Source organism: Phallusia mammillata, chromosome 5 (assembly GCF_965637545.1).
Source record: "Phallusia mammillata chromosome 5, kaPhaMamm4.hap1.1, whole genome shotgun sequence".
NCBI lineage: Eukaryota > Metazoa > Chordata > Ascidiacea > Phlebobranchia > Ascidiidae > Phallusia > Phallusia mammillata.
In genome coordinates, this window is record NC_137256.1 from 6142941 (window position 1) to 6166901 (window position 23961).

General features: G+C 39.4%; 2 protein-coding genes across 4 annotated transcripts; both read right to left on the bottom strand.

The window, feature by feature from the left end:
- Positions 1–1778: 1778 nt before the first annotated feature.
- LOC145229120 (solute carrier organic anion transporter family member 2A1-like) lies at positions 1779–19182 on the bottom strand. 2 transcript variants are annotated; one of them, XM_080094383.1, is made up of 21 exons: positions 18827–19182; positions 18464–18594; positions 18033–18183; positions 17849–17919; positions 17607–17776; positions 17453–17536; positions 17188–17379; positions 16966–17127; positions 16713–16877; positions 16509–16646; positions 16255–16439; positions 15969–16069; positions 15730–15893; positions 15010–15124; positions 14311–14432; positions 7314–7564; positions 6732–6803; positions 6495–6509; positions 6051–6098; positions 5861–5977; positions 1779–4624 (listed from the first exon to the last, which is right to left on the bottom strand). In XM_080094383.1, exons 1-21 carry the CDS (start codon positions 19094–19096, stop codon positions 4223–4225), a joined length of 3126 nt encoding a protein of 1041 aa, XP_079950509.1. In that variant the 5' UTR covers positions 19097–19182; the 3' UTR covers positions 1779–4222. The 2 variants fall into 2 exon arrangements, with proteins under 2 accessions (XP_079950509.1, XP_079950510.1); XM_080094384.1 differs by lacking the exon at positions 6495–6509.
- Positions 19183–20154: 972 nt separating this feature from the next.
- LOC145229173 (enhancer of mRNA-decapping protein 3-like) lies at positions 20155–23945 on the bottom strand. Of its 2 annotated transcripts, XM_080094469.1 has the most exons (9): positions 23709–23945; positions 23191–23441; positions 23004–23124; positions 22801–22937; positions 22488–22641; positions 22042–22186; positions 21900–21972; positions 21373–21524; positions 20155–20619 (listed from the first exon to the last, which is right to left on the bottom strand). In XM_080094469.1, the coding sequence occupies exons 1-9, from the start codon at positions 23870–23872 to the stop codon at positions 20431–20433; spliced, it is 1386 nt and encodes a 461-aa protein (XP_079950595.1). In that variant the 5' UTR covers positions 23873–23945; the 3' UTR covers positions 20155–20430. The 2 variants fall into 2 exon arrangements, with proteins under 2 accessions (XP_079950595.1, XP_079950594.1); XM_080094468.1 differs by having other exon boundaries at positions 22801–23124.
- Positions 23946–23961: the final 16 nt, after the last annotated feature.

Consider the following 23961-nt stretch of genomic DNA (forward strand, 5'->3'; position numbering starts at 1 on the left):
CTTGATCCAATTTATGATGGACATTGCCGTTCCCATTGATATGGTTAGATAACTTAGATTGACGCCAGAAGTGTGATTATGTCGAATGAGGGGAATTCAGGGACAATCGGCGTTGAAATCCGAAAAAATTCCCACGTTTTACCAACAATGTTGATTGGCCTTTGCATTTTTTGGATTAGAAATCCCTTGCTAAAGCGTCTACTGTTTATTTACCAATCGGATTTAGATTCGATTTCTAATCAAAAGTAAGGAGTTATGGGCAATATTGCGACTTAAATGGGGACGACAAAAGCAACATGCTTATAATCCTTATTTCTTTCAGCATATTTTTATCACGTTATCAGTGATTAATAGATTTAAGAACAGAGCCATGAACAATGTTTGGAGTGTGGAAAATTATTGTGGCAACAAAACGCTAACTAATTAACTTATCATAAATAACGAAAAGCCCAGAAGCTAATTTTAAACCAGGACCAACAGCGCTTTGGGTTAATAAATGTTTCAGGATTAGAGCGTAAAGGCACCAAAGACGTAAGTTTCCTACCACGGGTGGACATTAATTACCGTAGCCAAGGGATTACACGGTAACACTACGCTGTTCCCAAGGCGCCCGCAGCTGCGGTTTCAATCCTTAACCACGCCCTTGCGGTAAAGAGACAACTTTATAAAACGTTGATACTTAAACGTACAGCAAGTTGGCAAAATATAACAACCCATTGGTGATGACCTATAAATAGACTCGATGCGTTGTTGATTTGCACAAGCAATATCTTTTGCTTAACACGGAAGACGGGCGTTGCAACATGACAATGTAAATGCCATTGGGCCGTTCTGCAATGGTCTGCTGGGAAACGCTTGTAAACATCTGAAATTGACAGACGTTTCTTTGACAAGCGAGAGTCTGGCGCATGGTGACTACAATTGACAGTAGGTGTTTGCAGTCTGAAGAAAATTGTCATGCAGACGTCTGGAGGTGCACGAATTGTCAGATAAAATTTAACCTATTAAACCCTACACGGCTGGAGCGGTTTGCAGGAAACATCAGAAAACAACGTCGTGCGGTTAAGAGAACCGGTGCGATAAACTACGTGTTGAACAAACATGTGGTCGACCTGGAGGGCAACGCGTGGTTTTTCTGAAGCCTATATCGCTACCTCATTAATTATGCAGCCGACCCGCCCTGTAGGAATCGATTGTGCGAATCGCTTGATTTCACGCAAACTTGGCGTATTTTCATTCAGTTTGCCCGATTAAGCTTGAAACCAGCGTACTTTGGAGTTTACATAGAGCTTTTTCCTGAACCACAAACGTGCTTTCCCTATTTTTTTGCGAACTGGGGATTTAGCACCCTATTGCGCAATTTCCGCATTTTGTTTTGAAAAATCAAAATAATAAGGTTTTTCGACCAAATCGGTATAGTTTTATGTTTTTACAGCGATTGGATTTCTTTTTTTAACTACTTTTACGTGCAGTAATTTTTCGTGGAGCTAAAAGAGTAAATTAATTTTTCCTCAAGCAAATACAGGAATTAAAGACGGGCAAGAATTTTGCAGACTGGGTATTGCTTAGTATCAACGATTTAGTTCTTTTTTAGAGCTTGTGTATTTATGTGTTGTTTTGATAATTTTATTTTCGGTAAAGATTACTAATCCTTTGCTACAAATACGGCTAAAATTGAAAATGGAGATGCGTATCTGGTGCGCAGCAATTGTTTTTTGTCAATATCATTCCTCGCTTTGCTACTTTATAAATACAAAAAAAACGGCATAACACTTAGACAAAGTGCTTGGTGAGATTTCACCAACCAGTCAATATATTTGAAATGAAGCGAGGGGAACGAAGAACAGGGGCTGAAGCGTGGCTCGGGCGGGAAAAGAGTGAAGCCAATGCCGCCAAACAGATTCGGCGGGACGCGAAATAAACGGCAAAAGAACAATACATTGAAGTCAAGCGGCGAAGCAAAAATAGGACAGACGAACAAAAATTAACACGGCAGGCATGCTGTACAACGCTGAAGAAGGAAAGGGACAGTGTGGAACATGAAGCAACGGTTAAAAAGCAAGTCACGTTGAAACACATAGAAAAACAAAAATGAAACAAATTCGCAGGTGGTTGCAACATTTGGTTGGCTTATTAACACATATTGAACTGGTAGGTTAAAAACATAGACCAATTAAAAAAAATGTGTAACCTTGTGGAGACAGGTAATACGGTTTTTAACTATTGGTACAATATAAGTTTTTATACACGGAAAGGCTTTCAACGTAAAGCACATTTTCGGATCGATTGTATAACGATGTAAAGCGAAAATAAGTTTTGTAAAATTTACCGAAAATGAGTTTAGGCCAGCGCTGTGAAAACAGCTTTATAAACAAAATTCATAAACCTATTAAAAACCCTTGTTTCGTAATTTCACTCAACTAACACGAAACAAAGTATTTTTTCGGGCAAAAAAGCCGCAGCAAATAAATCTAAAACAGATAAAGCGATGATTGCGAAACTAAAACCCATTACTGTTAAAATTTTGCTGATATCTGCAGCGAAAAAAAAGTGAAACCAATAATATTCGGCAGCCAAACATAAAAGCAGCGCATGCGAAGCAAACATTGAAAAAATGGCACAGTGCAAAGACAAAATACACTTGACGAGACTAAAAAAGGGAATACTGCTCGGGACACGTAGCAAATTAATACAGTCAGTGGCAAACTTAGCAAGCTACACTGCTGGTGTAGTGTGTAATGTAAGAAAAGACACTGGTCAATACGAAAGGGTACACGTCATTTTACTCTGCGCGGTAACTTTTAAGCAGAGGCCTAAGCGCGATCAATAATATACAGTGGGCCAAATCGCCGAGGCCCATTTGAAGGGAGCGGTTGGTCATTTCGGAAGGCGGTAATTGGACAGGGGCTGAGACCGCAATGGCCAAGAAAGACCTCGGCAAGTTTTGGGCCCTGTGACCGCCACGCGCTGCCAGTTAATTCGTTTTTAATGAAGGCCGCTCGCGCATTTTAATTCAGAGCACAGAACTGGTGGAAGAATAAACGATTCGCCCGGCGACGTCGCGCCACAAAAATCGATCCTCGGGCTGCGATCGGACGAAAAAAATCGCTGGAAAAATTTCGCAACAGACGGCAATATGGCGACGGGGTTCCTGTGTCACTGGATAGGCGGCCATATTTTTACCACCGGGGCCTTAGTCATTGGGACTTTAGTGGGGTTACGTCAACCAATTATAGCTGATGCTGCTGCGTGATCAGTGGCGTGTCTGGCTAGTAATTAAATCGCAATCCAATCCCAGTGTTAGACTGTCGGCGTCTGCTGTGTAGCATTCGCATTCCCTAACCACAGCACCTTTAACCAGAGCGGTATAGCAGGTTGACGAAAAAGCATATAACAACGTCCAGTAATGCTGTGTTACGACGGCACATGCTAACAGTATTGTTACTTAAACACACCTCAAAGGAAGAAAAATTCTTTGGTTTTACGCTGTTGGCGGCAGACAGCGAAAAAAGATGTAAACGTAAAATGCAAGCTAGCGTGGGCGACATTAAACAGCAAAGCGCACGCTTTAATTTAACTGAACTTGCCTAAAAAGTATGCTGATAAGTAAAGGCTTGCATACTCGATTCGGAGAAAAAAAACAAGCAGCAAGTCATGGCTATGGAGCAAAAAGGGCAATGATCAAGGCGTCTGTGTAATTAGGTAGTTTCGGCTGCAACAATACGAATGGGAACTTCTTACAGACGCTAGAGGAAGAACTTTGATGCTTATGTGGAACTACAAATTTACGTGCCAAAGTTATGGCAGCGGGAAATGGCTTGCGGGAGGTAGACTCCGTTACGCAGACGGCTTGTAGCCCTTAAGGCCAATGGACAGAACATTCTACACAGACAATGCTGTACATACGGGCTGGCAAGAGCAAGGAGGTAGATTCTGAAGGTTAAAGGGAGTGGCCTACTGCCCCTCAAAACTTAAATAAAACACACACCATCTAATGAGCGAGCAAACGGTCATGATTCAGCGACCCGGTATTTCGGCACAGTGGCTCATGATTTTCCTAACGCCGATTAAACGATAATGCTTTGTCGAAGCACAAACTTATACCCACCGACTCCTACACCTCGAGGTGCCTAAGTAAAAAAACTAACTGCATATGACCTAAAAGAAAATACCCTAAAATTCCCTACTGCGGCTACGAGGAAGCCACAAAAAATAGTAAAATTCAGGAGGTAGTATGAGGAGGCGGCAAGTCTTCCGGGGGCAGTTGCTGCATCCACAAAAGTTCCTCCTGTTCCCCATGCTCCCCCGCATGCGGCTCCTCGGCACTGTGCAGGAGCATAGATGGCATCAGGTGATGCTGTTGATGTTGTTGCTGCTGTTGCTGTTGCTGCTGCTGTGCCAGGTCTTGAGGTAAAGTGTGGCGAGGCATTACAAGGGGATATTCTTGAGGTTGCTCGGTTTCAAGAGGCATTTGCATATAGTGAGGCATCTGAGGTTGCTGATGCGGTAAGTGGTGTGGATGTTGCAGGTGGTGAGGCGGAGGTAGAAGACCGCCACCTGGCACCTGCATCACGATGCTGGGATCGCCAGGTTGATCCATGTACATATGGCTGGGGCCGGGCATCTTTAATAAAACAACAACAAAATGTACGGAAAAAGATTATATAACTGTCAAGCGTAAAAAACATTATATACAGGGTTGCCATGCCGTCCTTATTTCTAAGATTTGTCCTTATTTGAAAGATCAATGTCTTAGAAAAATATATTGTCCTCATTTATAAGAAATGTCCTTGTTTGTGACCTGAGTCCTTATTTTGTCTTATTTTTAACGAATACAAGTCAAATCCCTACTAAAAGCAAAAGTAAACCTAGACTTGAGCGGTGATATGTATTTTTCACGAACAAGGCGTTGCTACAACATATTGTTTCTGGCAAACAATACGGATGTGATATGTCGTGGCTCGTATTAATGCAAAGATTAGTTCAAAAAAGCTTGTTTCGTTGGTGAGAAAACTCAATTTTTCGGTTGTCCTTATTTCGGGGTCCATGTTGATGGCAACCCTGATTAAATAGGAGGTGTTTGAACCGAGCAAAATCGGACCCTTTAACATGCAGAATGGTTATCGACGATCACCGTTTAAGTGATTCTATTTGAATAAGGAACTGAAGATACCAATTAAGCGAAATATATTCCACGATATTTATCGACTGATTTCGTTACAAGGAAATGATTTTCCATTCTTGACAAAAAAAGGTAATCGCCTTGAAAACCAAAACGCAGAACACTCATTTTTAGAAACGAACATTAGTTTTATTTTAAACACCAAAAACATGCACTTGGTGCTCAAAAAATCTTAACATTGTAATTAGGGATGTGCGAAAACTGCAAATGTTCTGTTTGGTCGAGCACCGAGCATCTCACTTTAATGCTCGGTGCTCGGCCGAGCACGCTCGGTGCATTATGACGTCACAAAAAATCCCCTTTCTACGTTTTAGCTCTACAAGGTCTCTTACGTCACCGGTGGTGTTTTTTTAACCTGTACATGCCCATAAAATACGCGTTTTCCCACCATCTAGTGCATTTGAAAAATCTTTCGTTTTTGTCCATAAACACCGTTTATAACACTAGTTACATATGTTAGCAGGGCGTGAATATGCAAATTTAACGCTCGGGTCAGTTTGTGCAACTGCTCGGCCGAGCACCGAGCATTAAAAACAGCGATGCTCGGTACCGAGTACTCGGGTTCTGGCTCGGCTCGGCCCATCCCTAATTGTAATTTCATTTTATCAATACAGCGTCTACAAACGCTTACTAAATACCTTCGCCAGTTAAACCCAAGTGATTATACGTCGACCATACCTCGTGCTGAGGAAGTTGCTGCTGGTGTTGTTGCTGTTGTATTTGCTGCTGTTGTTTAAGTTGTTGCTGTACAGCAGCTTCACGAGTCCTTTGAAATCCCTCCCACATTTCCGGAGGCTTTAAAATAATAACAATCATTTATCCCGCGAAGGGTCTCGTTTTTGGACAGCGAAAACGCACAATGACATACCCACTTTCGAGGTCTTCCTCTGGGTCGCTTTGGTGGACGTACAGTTCTCTTTAAACATCAAAAGACTGAAGTCAGTACGATGCCGCCATATTTAACCGTGAAAAGCTTTATTGTAAGCACTTTTAGGCGTTGCAATGAAAACACATTAGAGTGGAAGGAGACCACAGGGTCAAGCGGCGAATAATGCAGTAAGCGACCCCTGAAGAAAGGCCGCGAACAATCCTCTGGCCCCCGGCGTGTGGTGACCACTACAGTTCGTTGAATGACTGCGTAAAGTCAAACGACCGGCCGCGGCGACGCACGATAAATCAATTGCATACAAATCATGTGTGACAAATTGAACGGAATGAAGGCAAGCAAGCACATGGGCAGCATGCAGGGTCACACGAAGATTGGACAGCCAGTTTACTACACAGGCCACGACAACGACTTTATAGTACTTACCACCACTTCTTTTCTCTGAGGCAGCGTGCGAAGAGTTAAAAAAATACAAATATTTACAAATCGATAACGCAATCTCCGAAAGAGCTTACACAACAGCGACAATAATCAACCGTCAAGAATGTATAATTTTGTTGATAAACATCCACAACCGATGTCCAAATAAAACTGGACCATTGTAAAATATTTATGTCTCAGATAACATCAGAAGTTGCCGATAGCATCAAATTGGTAAGGTACCTTTCTAGGCTTCTTATTCTTCGATCCTTTGGGCCTTCCTCTAGGTCTGCTTACACCAGCTGGTTTCGGTGGCTGCCGAAAAAAAAACGTATTTTTGTTAGTTACGCTTTTCGCCAAAATACGAAATACCACTTTCAGTGTTCCCTCTGCACGTTAAGAAACGCAGCAATGCGGGGCCATTATTTATACACAGCGTGTGCATTATTAATTTTTCTCGGACCACGACTTCCAACCATCCATTACGGTCATTGGGTGTCCGAGTTTTGACAAGGTGACGGACTGGGCACATTAGACTGTCCATTAGACGGTATTGCGACAGATCAGATGACCTACAGGCTCTCAGTTAACGAAAATTCAAAATTATGGCCGTAAATTCAAAAGGTGAATGTGATAGTTGTATACTTCATTTTTTTGCATTGTTTTATGCAATGACTGAAACTTTAAAATGAATTGTATGATTTAAATCGAATTTTAACTTAAACAATAAATATTTTTTATCAAACATGATCTCAAATTCTTGGTCACTCTTGTAAACAAAACTGAAAAAAATGCAGATTAACACAATTTTAAACATATACAAACATGAATTCTTGGTCTTCCTGGGCCTCTGGTGTGCAACGGTTGAGGTTGGGAAAGACTTCTTGGTTCATCAAATGTTGAACTTTGCTCCAATATATGGGGATAGCTTCGATGACTAGGACCCGCCTCCTCATAAGAATACTTGGCTTGGGAGCTGGAAGCCTCCTCCACTCTCTGTTTCTTCTCATATTTTTCTTCCTCCTCTTCTTCTTCAGACTTTCTGTCTCCCTCTTCAGCCTTCCGCTTGCTCATACCTGGTACAGACAAACCAATTTAGATGCAATGGCTTGACATTTTATAGCCTCTGGCCTAAACAAAAATTTGCAATGTAACAAATAGTTTCAGTAACTAAAAACTTCTTCATTAATGTTCCTTTGTTATGTTCAACCAACAAAGCAGGTTATTATGTTTAAGCACTCTACAATATCTCAGAAAGCATTTAGGACAAAATTGCATTTGTCATTAATTACAGCATTGCCAATAATAACACCATAGCTAAAGTGAAATGTAGCTAAAGTCAGCACATTGCACTTTGGAATTGAATTCTCCCCGACAGTGCTTTATCAAATATTGATGAGCTCTTAGCATGGCCTTTTAAATAGCCAAGCTATTGCTACGTTAAGTCCGTTACCAAAAACTACCCCACACTTAAGTGGCAGGAGGTTAAAACTATAAACAGCTGATGCTCCTTCATAACTAAAAGCAATGATATTTAATGCAGAAGTACTCAAGTATTGTTTTATTTGTCTAGCGATGATTCACTACATTTACTTATTTTTGAAAAGAATTCAATATAGGGCTTCTTTTACTCAAACAAAAATTAAGCCCAACATTGTATATATTACAGAAACAACAAGAATCACATTTTTTATTTTTTAGTGTAGAGGGTCATAATCATAAGCACTGTAAAAAAATAATTGCCTAGTGTTGTTCAAACAAAATCAAAACTAACTAAAATCCACAGTAGCTCTTACTTCTTTTCTTCACCTAGCTAAAGTTTACAAACTTATGATATTCTAAGAAAACACATAAATTGTGCTGCAGAAGATTTTCTGTTGCCTCAAAAAAATAAACACAGAAATAAAACCATCATCTTTTTAGCGTATAAATAAAATCATCGTCCTTTATGCATATGAACTGTCAACATTGAAGTCTCATTTACCAGGATGGGCCTCTCAGTGTTAAAAAAACAAACGAGTCTCTGTTCGATGGATCTCACTGCTGCCGAGGTAGAGGAAAAATGCTGTGGTAGAAATGAGGTAGAGGCACACAACAATTTTTTCTTCATTCTTCAGCATCAGCACAACAACAGGCCACTTCAGTAATGAAGCAAGTGGCACTGCACCATGATTTAACACAGCACCCTTTTCCCTACCTACTATGGCACAGTAAGCTAACTGTTTAAAAATATCACATCATATCATTAGTGACATCAACAATGATCACATTAAGTTGTATGAACCATACATTATTATAAGTTTTAAAATTCTTACAGAAGGCTGAATATAAATTGGTTGAAATTTTGCAACTACAACATAAAAGTGATACAAAAATTCTGTAGTGGCAGAAAGAATAAAATCTTTACAGAAATAAAGTTGTTTGATTACTGCAAACCTGAGTTATCAATCAAGTACAAACTATACTAATTAGCAATAAATTTATAATATTTCTCACTACAAATAATTAAAAGCACAGTAGCAATACCCATAGCTCTAATAGAGTTATATCTCTAACGTGCCTCTGAACTTTAAAGGTTAATTGGCAATGGACCAATGGTCAAAGCATGCAGTCATCACTCAACTAACGTAAAGCAGACAAATAAATCTGTTATCAGAAGCTAAATCCTGACATTTTTTATCATACTGCTAAGCTGACCAGCTGATTTCGGCAAATTGACATCTAAAATTGTAACATGACGCAGCAAACCGTTTTGCAAAATTTTGCAGCAGCACATACCGACCGATTGCCGCATTGTATTGACACTGGCAACCGCAGACAAAATACCTTTTTCTTATCTGCAGATTAGGATGGCTCGTCATTGCCACCTCACGGCAATATATTCGCAGAACACAACATATTTCATTCTTTAGGTTCGAAAACACTATGTGTTCCTGCAAATTCTCACTGCGTTACCTAAACAAGGAACGTTGGAAAACCACACAACATAAATATGATTCAGATTGTAGATTTCAAATTACAATTGAACTCATCCCTGGCGTTTCTATTGGAGCAAAGGGTTTTGATGATACGGCCCACCAAACATTTTTTCCACTCCTTAAACTAAAAAAAACTGGTAAACATGTTACATAACAACGCATTTACAAATCTAAATCTGATCAGAAACCACTGCGTAAGCATTTTTGGATTTATGCCTCTGATTCCAATGCTTTTTTCTGCGAAAGGACTCAAAATTGTCCTTCAAGGATTTTAGGATTTAAAAAGTAAACTGCAGGTCATATAAGAAAGAGGTCAGACCAGTGGTTCCCAACCAGGGCCCATAGCCCCCCAGGTGGGCCACGAACTGTGTTCCAGGGGGCCACAGGTGTAGATTCACAAGAAACACCCACTAAAACCCATTTTCTTTTTAACTTTATTCCCTAATTCAATCGACTATTTCACATACTATTTGTCTATATTGAGGTTTATCATGATTGCGGATTCTTGGTTAGTCTATTCGTCCTGTTTAAAGCCGAAATTAGTAACGAATTCCAACACAAGATTGCCTTTTACATTTTTCAAGGGGGCCACAGGTCCTTCAGGGTTACTTAAAGGGGGCCACAAGGCCAAAAAGTGACTTTTAGGGGACCACGGTTCACCAAAGGTTGGGAACCACTGGGTTAGACCAAATCTTTTATTGTCCTACATACCTACTGCACTTTTAAAGTTTTCCGTTGGTTCAGATCAATTTGAACACAACACAAATTCATTTCTGCTCAAAGTAGTTTACCGGATAATTTTCACATGTTCAACTTTCTCTCACCTTTTCCCTTTATTTCTCTCTCAGTTTTTGGCTTGCAGCAGTAAAACTAACCATAGTTTCATCAGTGAATTTCGAACGATATAACCAGAAACAGCTTTTACACTACAAAACAACGTAACTTTAGCTTTTGGGCTATGTAAAAGCAAAAATTCCGCTTTGTAAAGTTGCTTATCAGCTGCAACCAGTGGTAGGATTCAGTCGGTTCGCATCGGTTCGAACCGTCTCACGAAATTTTATGAGATCAGCGAACCGGTTAGCATTACTGGTTACTGTCAATAGACTTTTTGTAACATAACCGGCTGAAAAATATGACTTAAATTGTGATAGAACTGGCTGACAAAAAATGTGAATCCCATCACTGGCTACAACTGTGATAACCGTAGGCTAGCTCAATTTAAAGCACAACTCGCAATAACCCCTTTGACTGCCTTCTTTGGCCTACTTTTTTGCTTGCATTACCATGCAATAAATAAACAGCCCCGCACAATAAATACGAAACCTGGCTACTTGAAGCGAAATCAAATATAACCGGATTGAAAAATCAGTCGGAACGATCAACAACAGTTGACCATATGCGGTTATTCTACCCGTATAACGTGATTATTACACAAAATAACGATCAGAAGTCGTGCGTTACGCAATCGCAGTTATTTTTGACATGAAAATAAGGAAATTAGAAATATGATTTTCGCTTTGTCATCTATTGCGAAACTTTTAAATGTACTGAATATTCGGTTTGTCGAATTTATTCGGCCGAATCGACCATTTTTGCAAATAATTTGCTGTTATTAAGTTAGTCCTAAACCGAATCTTTTACAACCAAAAATTTAAAGCGTGAAACGTGTTTTTCTGCATAATAAGGTACCACACATTTTTTTAAACTATGTCATAACTAACTGCACGTCAACTAATATAATTTTTGAAATATTATCGTTTTTCCAAACAAAACGTCAGTATTTCATTTTCAAGCTGACAACAATGGCTTAGGCCAGTGCTCTTCAACCGGTGTGCACACCAAAATATGCATTGGGTGCACCAGTACGAAAAGGTATACAAGGGTGCATCACAAACTTTTAATTAACCATTAATATTTGACCTTCAGAATATTAGAAAAAAGATGTTGTTTCAACTGTTGACGTATATCTACGTCAAAAGACGTTTTGCACAGAGTGCAGATTGACGTTAATTTATACGTAAAAAAATTTTGATGAAAAATGCGGCTGCCCGTTTACGCACGTAGAGACCAAACAGCCCACGCCATTTTGCATGTCGCTTTTTACCTCAGTTTACCTTTTAAGTAAACAGGGTGCATGAGTTCGTCACAACAAACTTTAAGGGTTCACCAAACCAAAAAGATTAAAGAGCACTGGCTAAGGCAACATTAAAGATAATAAGAATAAACGATAATGAAACGCAACTTCTCTGCACTGTTTGCCTGGCAGACAAAATTTTGTTTACATGTCAAAAGCTTAACGTACGAATTCGCGTGAGGTCATAAATGACTCGGTTGATTGAGTCGAGTTTATTCGGCAAAATTGGCGAATATTTGGTTTCGGCCGAACCAAAATTACGCCGATTCGATGCACCTCTACTTTTAAACCAAGTGACGAAGATTTTAACATAACTTTTGGCTGTTTTATTTATACGGTTCCGACTTTAAAATCTAGTTTATTGAATGACCTGATCAATTCACAATTAAGAAAATGTTTGTATGGGCTATAATGAACAAGCCTCAATTCTAACCCTGGCAACGCACTAAATCGAATGATTGATTGTTTCGAAAGTTTATCATTTTGTTTTCCGACGCTTGTGCACATTTACAGACACATGGCATTACCAAGTTGCTGTCATATGACAAATTGGATGTTTTGGGCTTGGCTACAGTATAACGACATACTCCTCAAAATAAACCAAACTCTGCAAAATATTGGACCTACCTGATTGAAATGACAGATATCATACAAGCGTTATCATTAATTCCCGTCAGACCACACACATTTGTTAAACCGCATGTTTTGGACCATTAGTGCTGCCATCAATCAGAACTGAAACTGCCAAAGCACTATATAGGCTATCATAGGCGTAGTACATTTGTTTCTGCTTTGCGTATTAAGAAACCAAAAAGGATAAGTGTTTGTATATTTACTGAAGCAAACTATGGTAAAGTTATCCATTTAGATTAGTTGATACGGTACGGCGAAACATCAAAAAGATCAAATCACCAACTCCCACAAGTTAGGTTTATGTCGTATATCCATCACGTTTCAACGTCGTGCAGCTATTTCCGGCTTGGTGATTGTTTTAGTGCATTTGTGCCGCTATGTTCACCAAGCGAAATAAAGTCGTATCATTTCATTTCTCATCGTTCGCATAGAAAGTATTCGGCCAAGGGAGGCCTAAACTAAACTTTGAAATTTCCTTCACCAAACAGCCAATCGTAACAAGACAGCGAGAAATTAAGAATAAATCAGTTAATCTTTTATTAATCTTCCGTTTTTTTCCCGATGCGCATAATAATTTAGTTCTATGGCGCATTTAGTTTCTATAGCAACATTAGAGCTAATTTTGCACAACTAATAAGTTATATTTTGTCAATGAGGAACATTCACAATTTTAAACAGCTATGGTTGATCATTCAATATACAGCAAAATATTTCAAGTTCATGAAATCACGTAATCACTTCGAAAACACTTTTTCCACTTTTCCACGAACACTTCACTGCCAACATTACTGTAAATTGAAAGGATAGTACGGACACCGGATGAATGCTAATTTCTAAACTTGAAAAAAAAAAGTTGGTACAAAAACGTGTACGACAGAAAATCGGTAAATTTAGTTTCGCGACAAAAGTTTACACGAATTTTTTTTTTCGCCAATGCATGCCTATAATGCTACCTATTGCACATGCGGGCAAATAGCCATGAGGAAAAATTTTCTAACCGTCAATTTTATTCAAATTACTACCTTTTCAGAACTACCGGTTTCAAATAAGTTTACAAGAAAATAGATTATTCTTGTTTTAATAGTCAAAATCCTTTTGGATAACGATTATTTGCCTTATTTGCAATAAAATGCTCAACTCCAGTAAAATATTTTTACAAATATTTGCAAGGAACTACTAAATTAAACAAAAAAAATAGGTTCTACGTTGCTGGCAATACGATTTTACTTTTTTTATTCAGTTTTGATGACAGAATTACCCAAAAAATAGTATATTTTTAATTCGACACAGTAATATATAGACCTTTATGCAAGCAAAGCAGCTGGTTAAATTAAGCTTCATTTCAATTTGTGGGCCCAGAGTACTTGAAATACTTTCATACGATTGCAATCGTTTGATCACCTGTTTCTGGATTATACGTTGTCAAGTTTGGCCAACTCCAATCCATATATCGAGTACTATAATCCCACTTTATCGCAAACCGCAAAACACACACTATGTCTATATTCTACCCCTCTATAATTTTGACCACTTTTCAAGCGTTTTATAACTTTTGTGCCAAAGTGAAGTCATTTGTAACTATTTTGTGCTTCAATGGTCCATCAATATTAGAAAAAAATGACTAAACCTTTTGGGATCATCTGAATGGAAAATGCTTCAAAAAATGCATGCACTCGATCCATTGACAATATTTGCACAAAAATGAAAATGATGGGCTTAATGCACAATTTTATTGCAAAATAACAAACAGAAAAGCATAGGGTTTGCAAATCCGGATCTTTCAATGATTAGTCTGCTTTGTCGGCGGAGGATCCCGGGGCCTTTCCCGCGGAGAATCATCCTCTATAAAGTTACAGTGGCTAAAGAAGTCGAAAGCGCACCCGCGTTTTTACATCGCATACGCACAGCAAGAAAAGAAAACATAACTACTGCGTTTCAAGTCAAAACGACGCGCAAAATTTGACCGTCACCCAGTGCAGTTTTACAGAAATGGTGCATTTATCAGTAACGTAATGTGCTGAGATAAAACGGTGAAAGCACAGGTTAGCTAGTGGAAAATAACGGAAAAGTAACTAACCTTCGGGTGGATGGATCAGAATGGTCGGAAGCAGCACCTTGTTCGGTCGCTGAAGTAGAACAATGGACAGCAAGAAAGCGCTGACAGCACAAAGTGACGGAACGAAATTGAGCAGCCAAAATCTGCAAAACTGAGCTCTCAGATCATGGGGTTTCTAAAGGCGTATAAGGCAGCAGTAAACTGATTTTACTAGTGCGGCAAACTGGTATAATGGCCTAGGTCAAGGTCTCTTTTAAAGCACACATGTTGCATGAATTTTTTCGTGATGAATCATGTTGCACCAATGCCACATTAGTGTGACAGCAGGCGAGCGGCAGGGGGAGCAGGAGAAGAGGAACAAAGATCAAACCCGTTTTCCGACACGACTAAGTCGTTTTAAATTGTCTTTGTTGTACGATTTAGCATATTAAGGGAAACTCCAGCGAGTCATGGGACCAAGGGCCTCGAGAAGCACTCGGTTTGGCAGATGTTCGGCGGAGCCTTGTGGAATTGCGAGCCACAGATGCATAATGTCCTCCAACACCAGAACGCGGCCTAATTAACGCGCGTGCCAAACGGCGTTTTGGAGCCGAATACACCACAATGTTGCGACAATGCACCGATGTGTAGGTGATAGCGTACAACTTGTGGCAATACGCTTTGGGCGTTGGAGGCGGGAGCCACCTGGAGCAGCTGCCGTTCCCCCAAAACACACTCTACCTGATACGTAATGTCTCAAGATCGTACAGTTGGCAGCCTCCAGCAGTATCTTTGGACCATACCATGCAGCAGGAGTCGAACAACCTTCCCGCTAAGATGCTGCCAGGTATCTCACCTGCAAAACGCACGCACAGGCAGTAATACGGGTCAAATTGCGAGCACGCTGCGATTGCAACACAACACTATAGCAGGAGCATGATGAAGATACTCTGCAAGAAGAACTTAAGGTTGTTGGGCTTTCTGGGCAAAGTATTGGACTAAAATGGCGACAGGCCGTTGCCGCATTGACGCCGAGACAGTGGACATGCCACGGTTTGATCATGAGACGTGCATCAAATCCCCAAAGCATATTTTTGCGGGGGAGTTCGCGTGGCCATATACGGGCAACAATTCAAGGTCGGCCTTGAATGGAACATATTGCGTCCCTGTACGGTTATTGCGTTCGCTCGCCTACGTGACATATTTACAATGTTTTGCACGTCGGATAAATATGCAAGGCGTATCACGAAAGTAAAACAGACCCGTGACAAAGTCTTAAATTATGGTACCCACAACTACAGCACCCGTGATGATACGAATTCTCCAGCAAAATAGGGTCATTGATGGAAGAGCTATTTGACTCGCTTTACTTTTTATGTGGAGTTTAGACTAAAACTGGTTTCTTTAATAAGAGGTCGGCTTGCTTGAAAGTGGGGTTTAGAAAAAAAGGTCGAGGCTCACCTAACAGTTTGCCAAAGATCTCCTTCGCTGCAATGGCGACAGCTTTGTCAGCAGGCCGCACACTCCGCATCAAGAAAACGCCATACGGGACGTAGGTCATGCTCAAGACCAGGACTCGGATAACAAAATTTACCAGGAACAAGATCAGCTGCAGTCTGTCACATCTGCCGTCGACAATATGTTGGTTGGCAGTAAGACAAGGGTAACATTAAGGCAACATACGCGCTTTCCATACTCACGTGCTGCTGCAACTTCCATCTGCGGCCACCAGGGCGTTGCTGTCGTTCCACACGAAGACGGAGTCGTTAATCAAGCCCACGCAGCGACAGCCGTCGTAAACCTATGGGAAAACGAAAATGATGTCCAATTGCTCAAAAAAACAATCACAGATTTGGGCTAATAAAAAAGAGTAATTTTGTTTTCTGTCAATATTACTAAAATCAAAAATGCACCAAACGTTTATTGGTAGCATTTGTTTTTTAATTTTTTGGAATTTTGGAAAAAAAATAACAAAGAGAAACTCACAGTTTCTTGGTCCATTTTTATGACATTTTCGCAGCCAGCCAAGCACGGGGTGGCGTACGTGCGTCCGTCAGCACCACATACTGGGTCCAGGTTGAAGATTGCGTCGCCGCATTTGCACGCCTTGGCACATGATTTAGTTTCTGCCGAGGTTTTTGACAGCCCGATCACGTGACGGGTTGGGCAGCCTACAAACAAACATATATTGACGTTTTTGTTGCCGAAAAGTTCAACTTAAAATATAGAACTAAAATTACCGGCTGGGTAACACACGCAAGCAATTGCCATCAACGCCACTAGAAACAAAGAGACTTGTTTTTCGTTCCAACGGTAATGGGAATGAAGAAATCCTCCCAATACAATTCCAAGGCACGCCGGAATCCATATTATACAACCTTTGGTGAATCACATTAAAATCAATATTTAAAAATTTATAACAAACGGAAAAGCATTGAGCTCACCGACTGTTACGCTTGATGATGCCGCGGAAAAATCAAACTCCTGTTGAAGGTATTTCAACACAAAGGTGCCATTCATGACGGGTTGAAAATGCCAGCCGATTGTAGCAATAAGTGACACAACCAGCGCTCCATTTCTCAGTATATGCTCAAGTGGATGAATAATATCTAATTAATTAGCACACATACCATAATCGCTCCACGATTTTTTAAAGATGCGTAAACGTAGAGTATATATTTTAGTTAATTGGCATACCTTCATCAACGATAGTGTCTTCTTTGTATCTTGTCGGCCGCGCAGGAAGCATATGATGAAGGCTGCTCTGGTGGTGGTGACTGAGGTGACTGTGATAGTTATAGTCGACTGGACGATGATGCGAACGCTGGTGGCGGCTTGAACAATGGTCAGTATCTTCATCTACAAACGTCGCTAGTAAACTCTCTCAAGAGCATTAATTACTGTGTTAATATATCTCACGATTTAGACTCTCTTCTGGAGATTCGGAACAGCTCTCGTCCAGCAGCACATACTCATCTGCATCATCGAAGCACAAGAGTGGAAGACTCCATAAAAGAGCTCCGGTGGATGCCACAAGGAATCCGAGCCACCACGCGCCGACCCATCGAACGTCGCCCGACTTCAAGAACACATTGGCAAGAGGAATTCTTCCTGGCCATAACCAGATAATTTACAGTCATCACATAAATTTTCTTTTAAAAAAATGCTAATCTATTTTTCCTACCAATGTCCACGTAGATTCGGCCCAGTACTCCAGCCGCTGAGTAACTGAAAATGATCCCGAGAACAGAGAAGGTTTGGATTACAGCTGAAAGAAAAATAGGACGCAGGTCTTTTGGCGCCTAAAGAAACACTTGTTTTTTGTTTAGAAAACTAACCCAACAACAGGGGAGATTTCGAGGGTGGGGCGAAATCGTCAATGTAAGAAAAGTGCAACGTCACTACCGGTCCGGCCCCAAATCCGATGATGAAAGTTGAAAAGATGAAAAATGCTTCCAATCCTCGTTTGGTGCAAGACACGGAGTTGAAATCATAGCCAATCGGCACTCTGGACAAAAACTTGCGGTAACAAAAGACACAAATCCTAACCCCGCGTTAAAAAATGTAGCTTCTTTCTTACGCGCTTAAATTAAAGAGGTGGCTTGAAATGTTGGAAATAGACTCTTCTGTAGTTCTTTCCAAATCTTCCGACTGCAAATCAGACCAGTATTAAAAAGAACAAGGAAAAGCGACTTCCTAACGTCTCGTCAGCAAATCAGGCTAACCGACCTCCATTCCTTAACCAACAGTAGCAACAGACTTACTTGCGCACATAGCTGGGGCACATACTCTGTATTGGTGCTGCCGTCCTCCGCTAAAGGCACCGGCTCGTAAGCCCCACAAAAGAAGTGTGGTGCGCAGCACAGGAAACCTCCGAAAGACATCAGCAGTCCTCCAGCTGCAATGATTCTCGGCCTGGGGAAAAAAGGGAACTTCAAAGACATCCGACACACACATGGTTCCTTATACTACTGGGTATTGGTTCGTCTTTGCCTTGCGCCTTGCATATGTTGCTTGTGTTCGTCCGTTAAGCCTTATAAGGCGTTGAAGGCATCCTTGCCACTGGGTGTCGCATTATTTGGCTTTTTAGTTTGAAAATGTGCTTTGTTAGTTTATTTTAGCGTGAAGTGGAAAAATTTATAGCGAAACCAATACACAGTGGCAAATTTTAAAATGTTTTGTCAAAGAAACTGACCTTGAAAAACGTGAAGCTGCCAGAGCTGATGGGAAAAGAGATGCAAGATGTCCTGCATCACTAGCAGCAACGATTGTTCCAATTATGGATGCAGTAAGACCGTAACGCCTCTCCATGGTAGTAGCATATGTCTAATTTTTAATTACAAAAACACTTCTGTAGTTTCAATCAAATACAAACAAAGATGTTTTTATTTAATGTGCCATGTTATAGAAAATCTTTATTATCTGTTATCATAACAACTAGTGCCGTTATTTAATTTCTCATGAGGCTTTATATGCAAATGAGCCGTATGTGTACGTATTATTGGACGTGATGGCTGTTATGCAGTTAGTACCTCTTTGACCCAAGATTTAAAATCACCTTGACTGAGAAGAGCAGCATGCTGGTAAAAAGATGCATTATGATAAGAAAGACGACAAAACGAAGCACACTGCGACCGGACTTTGTAGGTGGTCCGTCGTCCACATCTTGACCCCGGTCTTCCGGAGAAAGGACCAAAAGAGCTTCGGCCCGTCCTCTTGGACTCAACAAATTAAGGACGCTTCGCCGGCGGTTACTGCGTGGTGTAGTGACCAGTTTGTTTGAACTTGAACCAACTCCTGATTGTGTACTGACATTCCTTGACGTCATAGCCACCCCTGCTCCTCAAACCGTAACTAAAGTCTCGAAAACCGCAAACAGTAAACAAGCGAACGGATCTACCGGTGATTACTCACGTGACTAAGGTTTGGATTTTAGAAAGCGCGGAAAGAATGGTTGCATTCGAAACGCGTATTTGGGTTTTATTTATTTTGTTTAAGCCGGGTTAAAAATCATAAAATAAAGTTGAATTTTAAATAAATACTTAAAATTATAAAAATGTGATTTTCATAGATATAATTTACGATATTTTTATGCATAATTTTATTAAACAAAAAAGGCAACTTATTTACCTTATTGCACCGATATTTTCCACTTTTTACGTGGAGTATAAAAGCTAAATATATGGAAAAAAACATCTTTTATACGGCTTGGAATAAAATAAACCTGCGGATATATTAAAACATGAAAGATAAATCATTGATATAACTTATTAGGAAGCGAAACAATTTGCCAGTAAGTTTTTTCATGGGAGACTGACTTATTATTGTGTGTTTCTTTTTACCGTAAACATACAATGGTATAACTTGAAACATGTTGTTAATACTGCAAACCATACTTAAAAATTATTTCCAGTCTGAACTTTTTCGCCTTATTGGAACCAGGCCCAACGAGTTTCGTTTATTAGGCCTATTTTATTGTCGATTTTTGTTTTAGCATTTTACTGTACACGCCTGACCAACAAATTTTCTGTTCTGAGTCGTAACTGTGGTTATAAAATACATTTTGTACCTTGGCTTTTCTGCATATTTTTTCCCGCATACGGACATGTTACTTTCAGTGTTTTAAATTCATTTTACATTTGTTCAAAAAAATTGCTTGAAATCAGATTAAATAATAAAAATCTCAACTTTTACATAAAGGTCATTTAACAACTATAACCGCCCACGAATACATATGTTTGTGCCAATGTATTGAATTTTAAACAAAATGTTGTGATTCCCAAATACATAAAACATAAAGCAACGAACTTTTTGAAAGGCCATTTGTCCCTGACCTTGAGTTTATTACACCATGTAAAAAAAACAGTCTGCACAAATATGAACCAGTTCAACAGTGAGAAAAAAGTTTATTTAGAACGGCAATGTAAGCTAACAGGTACTCAACGACGCAAAAAGCACAACACACAATGGTGCTACCGACTCCAAAAATATAAGTTTCATACGAGAGTTAAAAACACAGCCAAAATTTTTGCCACAACGTTTAACAAATATGATTGAGCGTGATACAGAAATACAATCGCTACCTACAACAAGAAAATGGGATTTGTATTTTGAACGTTAAACGACATTAACACGGAAATAGAAAAGGGGTGTGTATTACGGCTATCGGTTACGGTGAAGAGCAATAAAAGATTTAGAGCAAAACGGAGAGCGATATGTGATCCCGACCTGCTTGAATACCTTTGGTGGCAAGCCTATGTCGAGGAGATAGACAAGACCAAAAGATTCGGGCAGTGATTGCGGCAGAATCGAACATACCGACCATTTGATGTTGAATTTGGGCTTAAAGTCCTGCAAAAAATTAACAATATTGTATTTTGTAGCGTTTTTCTAAAAACCAATGTGCATCAAATTCTTTCGTTTAATAACATAACCGTCTTCTGCTACCCGTTTAAGACGTCGAAACGTCGGTATATAAAAAAAATTGCTAGCGAAGCTCTATAAATGTGGTATTATGCCTAGCAGCAACAGCTTATATAACGGTCTTTTGTAATAGAAATTCGTTAAGGATAATTATTTGCCAACAAATCGCAAAAAGTGAGTAATGTTAACACGCGATTTTAAATTTTCAGTCTTCAATGTGTAAAGGTTTCCTAAGGGCAAATACAAATTAAAATCAGTTATCGTGTACTGATGAACGGAATATTATTGCACAATCTGCGATCCTATGACCACGGATGATACTTTAGGTCGCACACATGTATATTAAAAAACGTATTTGCGGTCTAGCATTAATAAAAAACTGTAATCTCATATTTCCCTCTCAAAATTGGTTTGGATATATATACAGTAAACCTCGGTTAATCCCGATCTTTGCCTAATTCAGACGAAACTTGAGATACAAATGAATTGTAATGTGGTAAGGCCTTAATTTAACTAGTCGACATCGCTTAATACGGATTTTCGCCTAATCCTGGCATATTTTTTGAAACCAGCGTCGCTCAGCCAAACAAGAGTTCAGATACAACCGTTAATAGCAAACTGGTCATGTACTCCTGTACTAAGCTATCACCACATTTTAGCAATAAACAAGAAATGGCTAACTTCATCATCGGGAGGGCAGAAACACATGATCGGAGCGATGGTGTTGCTGCACCACCTAGTGGCAGCTTTATACCAAGCATGCTGACGAAAGAAGCTGCTGAATCCATCTTCCATCGCAACTATCACCAGATCAACTGGAGTGCTCGGCAAATCTGAAAAAAAAGTCAGGTTTTTTAGCTTACTGATACTAATCAACAGCTTGGCTGGCTAATATACAATTTTTCAACTAATTGATACTAATATTGGCTAGAAGATGCATTGTTATAATGAAATAGTAAAACAAATATGTTGCTACAGCGCATTTAGTCATGTTTCACCGATTGTGTCATTCACTATTTTGCACTCCATAACAGTTCAACGTTGTGCAGCTGTTCCCAGGCTTGGTGATTGTTGAGTGCAATTGTGTCACTACCTGTTCTTTTACCAAGTGAAATAAACTTAACATAAATGTAAAAGAAGTTTAAAATTCTGGTTCCAATGCCAGGGCCTCCATTCCTGCACAGGTTTTCTAAAACTGAATAAGCTACCTTTAACATCATTGATTAGTCTTGCTGAAGTTAAGGTGAGTAGCTTCAATTCATCTTGGATGTAATCATGCATCTTGAAAAAGAAAAAAGGCAGTTTGAAATGGTACCAATTGTTTTGGTGTCATATTTGGGTAACATTTACCTTCACAAAATCATCCATAAAAACTTCAACCTGTACATTCTGATTAGCAAGATGCCGCGCTGTGGCAATTGCTTGTGCTCCAAGTTGGTGGGAAGCAGTAAATACAACAATGTGCGGACGCTGATGTGCATTGCGGGGATGAAGTCTATGAGTTAAACAGGACAAAATTATGTGTTTTAAATTTAATGTTTTTAGGAGCTTTTACTTGTTTCAAAATTCATATTTTAGGAGATAAACTGATAGACAGACTAGAAGAAATAAACACGTTACATCCATCACATGCAAAAATTCAGAGATATTGTATTGATTCATCTTTATTGATTAAAGGGGCAGCATAAGTTTGTACTAATTTCGTTAATTTTATGGGACCAAATATACAACAAACCCCCCCAAAATCAAGAAGGCTTAATTCAAAGTTGCACTGATAAGCAATTAACAAATTAAACCTGTTGCTGCCGCCCACTACAGATAAAGCCATGAGGTTTGCACTGATGGCAAATGCTTCAAACTGCCTGGTATAGCTAATTCCCATGAGCTCAGCGGTTTCACATATCCTTGCATGTGTGCTGGAAGAAATGCATGGAACCACTAAACCAGCATCTATAAAACAAATTGAGCACCTAAATTCATTCACAACAAATCGTGAGTCCAAAGTGAAGGCCAACCTTGTAGCCCAGGTCAATTTTGTAAATAAACTTTAAAAGCACCACAAATCAAGGTTGGATAAAGTATCTCATTAAAAAATAGGTGTATTTTTACCTGTATAATATTCAGCTACTCCTTTCTCTGAACTATTGGTGACAATCTGTCTATACACAGTAGGTTTGCTTTCCAACACATTTTCATCATGCCTGTATTTAGCCACAGTCTTGTGTTTTTTCACCTTGTTAGGCATTCTGTAAACATAAATTAAACATTTTAACCAGAACGGTAACAGACTTAACAATAAAGCAACAATGTACATTGACTGCTTATCAAATAAGGCAAGGTTCTTTTCAAAATCAAAATCTTCGTTTAATTCTGCTTGGTCAATGCTAAAACAATCATCCAACCCACTATGGGAATCAATTCGTTGACGACCACCTACACAATAGAGCAATGTTATTTTTTTTTACAAACTATGTTTTGCACCAAACATACAAAACCTACTCTGTGGCCTTCCATCCTTAACAAATGGGTGGCGCTGTTCTCGAAAACTGTGTGTTACTCTTGGAGGTGACATAGTTTGAGGTGATGCTGTTTGTAAACCTTTTTTTCTTTCTTTCGATTGATTTTTGCCTGTATTTGAGTTATTGGGTTGTTTTTCTTTCTGTCTGGGTGCAGGTTTTGAAGTAGTATCAGGAGCTGTCGAATTCGGCATGAGCTCATCAATCATACTAAGATCCACAATATCACTTGCCCTGTAAGTACATAATCAATTACGTTTATTTTTTGCACTTTTTCAGTGGCAGGGTAGCAAAAGACCCAGAGGTCACTTTTTCAGCCACCCCTGATTTCACACCAGGTGAAAAGAAAAACAGAAAAAAATATGCAAACAATAGAAAAAAAATCAGCCAGAAAAAAATATTAGCATAAATGTATTATTTTGTAAAACCAAATAAAACATTATGTATTTGAACATGTACAAGGCATATGTGTTGATTTAATAGAACAAATTTTATACTTACACAAGCGTTACCTCCGGACATGAACACTTAACACCATTTTTAAATGCATCCTTGATGGTAATTGCTTGATTGGAACTATTGACAGAGGTTATTTGTCCTTGAAAGAAACCCAGAACTGGTCCACAGTTAATACTGACATGACGTCCAACAAATTCATTTGCCATACTGTATTAGAAACTTACAAAATTGGCGGGTGTGATATGCAATATTTCTGAAACAATGTCAAAAAAGGAAAATATATCACCTGGTCTAA

What these genes read in the sequence shown, in the direction of transcription:
- LOC145229120 (XM_080094383.1), bottom strand. Translation starts at nt 19,096, where the DNA reads ATGACGTCAAGGAATGTCAGTACACAATCAGGAGTTGGTTCAAGTTCA. An exon ending in CTTGAGACATTACGTATCAG is followed by an intron (nt 14,433 to 15,009) that starts GTAGAGTGTGTT and finishes TCAGTTTTGCAG; the next exon opens with ATTTTGGCTGCTCAATTTCG. An exon ending in CAGGAAGACCAAGAATTCAT is followed by an intron (nt 6,804 to 7,313) that starts GTTTGTATATGT and finishes TTTTTTCGGCAG; the next exon opens with CCACCGAAACCAGCTGGTGT.
- LOC145229173 (XM_080094468.1), bottom strand. Translation starts at nt 23,872, where the DNA reads ATGGCAAATGAATTTGTTGGACGTCATGTCAGTATTAACTGTGGACCA. An exon ending in TGTCCGGAGGTAACGCTTGT is followed by an intron (nt 23,442 to 23,708) that starts GTAAGTATAAAA and finishes ATGTACTTACAG; the next exon opens with GGCAAGTGATATTGTGGATC. An exon ending in TTATGGATGATTTTGTGAAG is followed by an intron (nt 21,973 to 22,041) that starts GTAAATGTTACC and finishes TTCTTTTTCAAG; the next exon opens with ATGCATGATTACATCCAAGA.